This window comes from Microtus ochrogaster, chromosome 18 (assembly GCF_000317375.1).
Source record: "Microtus ochrogaster isolate Prairie Vole_2 chromosome 18, MicOch1.0, whole genome shotgun sequence".
Lineage (NCBI taxonomy): Eukaryota > Metazoa > Chordata > Mammalia > Rodentia > Cricetidae > Microtus > Microtus ochrogaster.
This window is the reverse complement of record NC_022020.1, coordinates 32,081,394-32,088,563: the sequence shown is the minus strand read 5'-3', so window position 1 is coordinate 32,088,563 and position 7,170 is coordinate 32,081,394. Positions and strand designations below refer to the sequence as shown.

The 7,170-nt window shown below is 38.9% G+C and overlaps 1 protein-coding gene across 1 annotated transcript in view; it reads right to left on the bottom strand.

Annotated features, from left to right (window-relative positions):
* Positions 1-1,140: 1,140 nt before the first annotated feature.
* Positions 1,141-7,170, bottom strand: part of Spink5 (serine peptidase inhibitor, Kazal type 5) — a 56,603-nt gene continuing 50,573 nt past the window's right edge. The window contains exons 25-30 of the mRNA XM_013349415.1: positions 6,532-6,604; positions 5,571-5,660; positions 5,337-5,464; positions 4,626-4,725; positions 3,759-3,889; positions 1,141-1,264 (exon numbers count right to left, since the gene is read on the bottom strand). Of these exons, the coding sequence (XP_013204869.1) occupies positions 1,141-1,264; positions 3,759-3,889; positions 4,626-4,725; positions 5,337-5,464; positions 5,571-5,660; positions 6,532-6,604 (646 nt within the window). The remainder of the gene's footprint in view (positions 1,265-3,758; positions 3,890-4,625; positions 4,726-5,336; positions 5,465-5,570; positions 5,661-6,531; positions 6,605-7,170) is intronic.

The following is a 7,170-nucleotide window of genomic DNA, read 5'->3' as shown; positions in this document are numbered from 1 at the left end:
GGATTATAAAGAGGGAAAAGAGTATATTCTTCATCCAATAAAGTGAGACGTAAGCCGTTAAGGATTTGGATGCAAAACTAGCAACCAACGGTGGACTAGAATTGGCTAAACCATCTTTTGTGTGTGTATAAAGGCCTAGAGTAAGGAAATGAGTTGCAAATTTTCATGCAAAGGAGATGGAAGGTTCCAGGTCTCAACCAATCACAATGTGTCTTCCCACTGTTCACCTGAAACGAGAAACCTCCCAAACTGTGTTTTCCCTCACAAGGCAACACAGTTGATTAATTATTTACAAATCAAGTGGAACATTTACCAATTCTGTGCCCAATTTGCATGGTATCATAATGGAGTATAATAATAAATATTTCTAATAAATATCAGTATTGGAATATTATTTATTAGATAGAATTAACTTTTTGAAATAAATTTAGTTAAATTAATTTATTAATTCAAATTAAATAACAACCATGTCCATATTTCTTTTTCTTCTAAGTTCATACTTTAGAAATTTTCATAAATTCCATCTTTGGGTTGATAATGATGATGATGACAATAATTATAGATGTCATTAATTCTTAGATGCTATGACAAGTATTCTAAAGTCAGTGTATATTGAATGCTTTCAATAATTTATTGAGATATTAAGAGTAATTATGTGATTCACTAGAAATATCCTATATGAAAACCATCAAAAAACTAACCTAAGTTTAGCTTATTACACCACATTGTTTTCATTTAAATGCTTCTCTCTTATCTAGTTCATTGTTATCTAACCTGTGAAAGGGATTTCAGATAGAGTTACCAGGGAGACTTTCAAAGTAAGTAATACATGTTCAAGTATTCTGTTAGGTATTTAAATAAGAGGCCAATTTTTAGCACTGAGGAAAATTAAATTCTTTGCAATACACAACATAAGCATTACATAGAATTGGTTTTAATCCAGCTGTTATGACCTGCCTCTCTTAGCTTCCATCTCATCTTATAATTGGCATAAGCTTATTACCACATCCTTCAATAATTACTTAATCATCCTGGTAATAATGTGGATAATTCTCAAGTCATATGACCTACTAGTGTGACTTCTCTGGCCAGACAAATTCTTATTTCCCAGTGCACGAACCAAATCAGAACCCACAGCAGCTACCACCGTAACCCAAAGGCCAATGCACTCACAGATGCAGGTGTTTCAGCAGGTATTGTTTCCAGGTTGCTGCTCTCCTCACACTTCCCTTGACTACGTATGCGTGTATTAGTCTGACGGATCCTAAAAAAAAAGAGATGCTTCAATGATGGGAAAAATATTCAGATCTAATGATAAACAGATGTAGGTGACGAATGAATACCAAACTTAATTAGCATAAAAGTCTAATTCACGGAACCATTTTTCTGCTTAGCATCATCTAGCTTTGGTTATTCTCTTCTGTTCCTAACTTATCCTCTAGTTCTGAGCCTATTTCGCCACATTTCAACCAAGATAGAATCATGTGATTCTTAATCCAAAGCTTTTCTTTTTTTTATAAATTTTCATTTCAATTGGTGTGTATGCTCATGTGTGTCTGTGCATGTGTGTGTTTCTGTGTGTGTGCATGTGTATATGACTGTGTGCCCATGGGTGTATTTGTGTGTACATGTGTGTGTATGTGTGTACGTGTGTGTACGTGTGTGTGTACATGTGTGTGTGTACATGTGTGTGTGTGTACATGTGTGTGTGTACGTGTGTGTGTGTGTGTGTGTGTGTGTTTGTGTGTGTTATGAGCACTGGCACGTATGTACCATGGTACAGATGGAGAGGTCAGAGTATAACTTTTGGGAACCAATTCACTGCAATTACTGTGGTAGGTTCTGGGATTGAGTTCAAGTGGACAGGTAAGAACAGCTAGCATCCTCACCTGCTGAGTCACCTCACTGGCCCACGTGACTTCGTTTTGAAAGTGAAAAAATTAGATCCCAGAAAGGAGTTTGACTATATCAGGTAATATAACTTTGGGGATGGAAAATAGACCAAAAATACAATAATACGGGGTTATTTCTTGAACCTGAAATGATACTTGAGAGAATTTCAAGACTTTTAACTTAAGAAATTTTGAGAAGGAAGATTCTGCTTTTCATCTGTGTTGCTGGGGAAAATCCGTAATCTGCTTAATTGAAGTTGAAGCCCTATAGCTTGATCTAACCCTTCACTAAATATTGGTCCCTCTTTCACAAGAAAACCTGAGTCTTCTCTCTGAGGTCTACCCCTACCTTCCTTAGCCATGGCATGCACCCAAGGTAGACTACATTAATCCTTTCATCACTTGAGCTTCTGTCTATGAAGCTTTCTTGATTAGACCTGGGCTGCAATAATTAATGAAAAGTTTGGTTAAATAGTATCGATAATTTAGGTCCTCAGATTTATAATCAAAAGAAATTGAAGGATTTAGGGCTGAAAGACAGTGTGTGTATGTAATAACTGAATTCTTAGGAAGAATTAAAGAATTAACAAATATTTAATTTCCATTGGTGTATTCAGTGAGCCTGTGAGCTCATATATGTTGAGTCCACATATTGTGCCACATACTGTGCCACATACGTATATTATCAAAGGAATTTCACACACTGTATCACATCTTTATGATATCAAAGTAATTTATAGTCTCACAAAGGGCAGTGGAACCATTGCATTGAAGATAATAATAGTAAAGTAAAGAAACTACAGTTAAACCACAATTACTTAGACCCAGAAAAAGCAAGGGTAAGATATTTTCTAAATTTTGTGAGTTTTGTGACATTTAATAAAAATATTTGAACTCTCTGAGTATCAGGTTCACCCATCCACCAAGACAAAAATAGAACTCTACATCACGTTATGAAAACTTGATGATGGAATGGGAAAATGACTTTATCACCACACCGTACCTACAGGTATGATGGCAAGTAAGTTCACAGTTTATAGTTCACATTTCTAGGTATAAAGCATTGCCACCATACTTCCAAAGAAATTGGTCACAGGGAGGCTGCGAGAAGGTGAGTGATAAGTCTAGGGACAATGACAAGTTTTTGCAAAATCAGTACTTGAGAAGAAAATCAACCAAACGAAAGCAAACAATGAAAGAACTAAACAGCTCTTACACTTAACCTATACTTTCATATCCAAGTTCTTCTCAGTTATCAGTGAACTTGGTAGCTTAATAAAGAGTCTCCACCTTCTTCCAAGGAAGAAACTGAGATTTCACATGATGAGATAACTGGCGAGCATGTACAGTCAGTGTTAAAGCTAAGAACAGACATCATATATGGCATTCATCCAGCATACATTTATTGCATGGTATTAGCTCCTTCAAGAAGGCTTAGAGATGCTGGGAAACCAATGATTGTCTTACAGTCATACAATTTCTTAGGCATTGTAAGTGGTACAGACACGATATATATGGTGGTTCTCAACTGCTTTCTCTTCCTTTATGCCAGATAGATGATGGTCACACTTTCATGAATCTACACAGTCTTATAGAGGTGCTCTTCAACCATTGTGATCTCACCACTGCTCTTTCCTCTTTTCCTATTACTCTATTACCTTTATGAAGTAATAGAGATAGGCAAGTATATTAAAAGGATACTGTTATATACTTTTTATTTTAAAAATTGAACACATTTTGAATGTTGGGATGGTGACAACAGATAACTTGAAATAAATATCTAGTTAATATCAGAGCACTGCTATAGGCTATTGCAGTTGGCAACCTTCACACTGGAAGAGGAGATGGTGTGATGTGGGTACTTACAGGTTTTCATGACAGAGCATGCAGGGGTTGGCGTAGGTTTGGCCATCATCCCCACAGACAGGCTGAATATTCTTTGGGCAAAGATAACCCATCCTGGGCAATATTCGGTAGTGTTTGCATATGTCAGAGTCCTGCACAGGTAGAGTAGAGAGCAAAGTTGCTTAAGACTTTCAAGGGATTATATGGGATTGGAGAAATAGTGGTTTTCCTAATGGCATCTGAGTCAATGATTAAGAACAGGACTGTGGTGCATTACTCAAATTCATTCAGTATTTCACATCATATTGGGTGGGCATAACCTCCTGCCTTTGGCTTCTTTTAACTAGAGAATATTAGTGTGCCAAAAAGAAACAAAACCAAAAATAACAGTGACAACTCCCCCCCCCAAAAAAAAAGAAGCAGTAAGTGGAATTCTTTAATGATCTGAGGCATAGTAAGCTAGGGCATGCTTCTAGGAAAGAGTCTAGAATAATATTCAGGCTAGAAACAATATCCACTCTTAATGAATTCCCTCTGCAATGACCCTTGGTGTGGACCTGCCTCTTTAAGATACTGGCCATTCTAAGAGATCAGATTCTGCTCTGAAAAAATTAGTCCATACCTCCCTTACTAACTCTGGTTTCTTCCTCCCCAGGAGCTACCCTGGTCTCTATCTTCTGTGGTAGCAAAAAGAAATATGCAAAACCCGTGCTTCCGTATCTCTGCAACACTACCTCCTGTGTGAATGGCTAAGACTTGTGAACAAATTGTGCTCACTGGGCCGAAAACTATTATGATGCTTCCCCTGAGCTGGCTTTGAGCTGCAGGCTCCCCAACCTCTGGAGGACAGAAGCTACTGGCCTAAGATTTCAAGGAGAAACTCCTTACCTCAGAGGAGCTGGAAAATCCTGGACCCCCTTCTTCTTTAGTAACTCTAATGTGTGATGGATTTCCTTGGAGTCCAGGCCTTTCCAAAGCTTCCTTTTCACTAGAAGAAGAAAGGAAAAAAAAACATTAAAAAATATGTGCAAAACCTTTGTAACGTCTCATAGAAAGACGTCTGTCCCAGGAAAACATGAGAGAACTGTAGAGAATTCCATCAGGATATGACCAGAATGAGATGCTTTGAAAGCACACAAAGGTGACCAACACTGAGCAGCACCGACAGTCCATCCCCATGGCAGGAACATTCTCCGTGAGAAACTAAGGAGTATTGATGCCGTCTTCATGGGTGCTTTTAACCATCATGGTGTCCACTCGTCTTTAAATGTGTTTGTTCACTAGTCAAATCATTTAGCCCTTGAGACCCGTATTTAATGAATGCATTTTTTGGGCATAAAATTTCGTATTTTTTAATGACTTTTTTTGAGGGTCTCATGTGGTTTTAGGTCAAGGATTTGGAACGAGTGCCCTGGTGAGGAGACACTCCTTCACTTCCTGTCTCCAAACCCAAGCACTTTCTTCTGAATCGGTTGTCTTAACTTGCAGCCCTTGGCCATATTACTGATTCTCTTGGACTCAGGAGCACATACATGTGTTCCAGCAGCAATTTGTAAAACTGTGTGCCCCCTGCTGGCTGAGCGCAATGAATTTACTCACAGGACAGCTCTGCACTTGTGGCACTTGTGTTGATAGAGAGCTCCATCAGTACCAAGCACTGGGTCATCCTTTTGTGAACAGAGAAGCTTGTCATTGCTCATGAGCTTTCGAAACTCGCTGCACTCATCCTAGGGAATGAGATAGGGAGGTGAGCATGGGCTTTCCCTTTGTTGCTGGGTGGTTTTCTCAAACTCAGTTTCAGGAGATATCTTTCTGCTCCAGGCTGGTACTCACTTCGTTGATCCCAGCCATGGAGGGCAAAGAACTCCTGGCCTGCCTAGGTTTTGCATTGCCTGCTGTGTTGTGAACATCTCCACACTGGTCCTGAGAGGTAGAAAAACATAAGAAAAGACTTGATAGGCATGTCTCACCTCCTGCTGATTCGCCTGCTTATCATCTGTCCTTTCTCCCCTTTCCACAACCTTAAACCAAGGAGAATCTCAAAGCACTCTAGGCTAAAGAGAATGTGATGACCACTGGGGAATGACCAACGGATGATATCTGCCTTCTTTTGAGTCTTGAGAAGAGAGAAAGTACTGTAATACATGCATACTACTGATTCATGGATGCGGAGAATATCATCTGGAGAGAACAGAAGATAGCAAAGACAAGCTGAACAGGAGGCTTGGGATGTCTGTTAGCTACAGGACTCATTAAGATCAACATCAAGAAGCTACCCAAAGCCTCCTTTCACGTTTAAAGTGTCAAAGAGGAGCATGCAGTTGAGGTGAAAGAAGTCTGTGTCATCTAGTTTTCCAAAGCATATTTCTGTTAAAGCAGAAAGACAAAAAATGGCATATACTATAGAAGAATTCTCTAAGAATTTTTAAAAGATTAATTCCATGTGTGTGTATAGTGTGGGGTGTGTGGGATGTGTGGGGTGTGTGGGATGTGTGGGGGTAGGGGATGTGTGTGTGTAGTGTGGGGTGTATTTGGGGTGTGTGTGCGTTGTGTGTGTGTGTTATGCGTGTTGTGCATGTGTTGTGTGTGTATGGGGTGTGTGAGGTATGTGTGTGTGTGTGTGTGTGTGGTTTGTATGTTGTGTTTTGTGTGTGTGTGTGGTGTGGTGATATATCTTACATTATGACTGAAAGTGAGAGTGTTGTCAAAATCAAAATTTAAAGTAAAACATTAGTATCTTTCTTACTAAAGACTACATGGAAAGGCAAGTTAGGTAAATCTGTTAAAACACAACCTTTCCCTCCTTTTCAGGCTGAGGACCTGAGTTTTCTTCATTCCTCATCTTTCTTTCAGTAGCTTCTCGTTCACTGCAGAAAAAAGAAACCAATAAATATTTCTAGGATTATGCTGAATTATCTTTAACCAAGTATTTTTCCAATGCTAAACATTAACAAACATAACACTATAGTCTCATGCCTTAAAAACACCTAGACACACGTTTCTATCTGTTGTCTCTGATGGATGGACATTCTACCATGGCAGCACATTCAATGGTCACCAATTCTGTTGCTTTCCTATCGTCACGATTCAAAGGATTCTAAAGGGCTGTTGCTTCTTAAGGGAATGGGTTTATTTCAGACTATAGCTTCACTTCTCTTTTTTTTTTTTTTATACTTTGACAGTTGCTTCACCTTAAGCTCTGGTTTGTTTATTTTTCATGTAGTTACAATGCTTTAAAGTTTACCCACGTTTTAGAAAACAAACTAATCTTGAATCGCAATAAAAACTGTGTTGTCATTGTGACTCTTTCACATACAAGATGGCCTGAAGTCCCATGACATACATGGTCACATCAGTGACTGAGCCTTTTTGTTTAAAAGACACTAACTGCCCAGAGGTGGTGTCCAATCCCAGCACTTGGGAGGCAGAGACA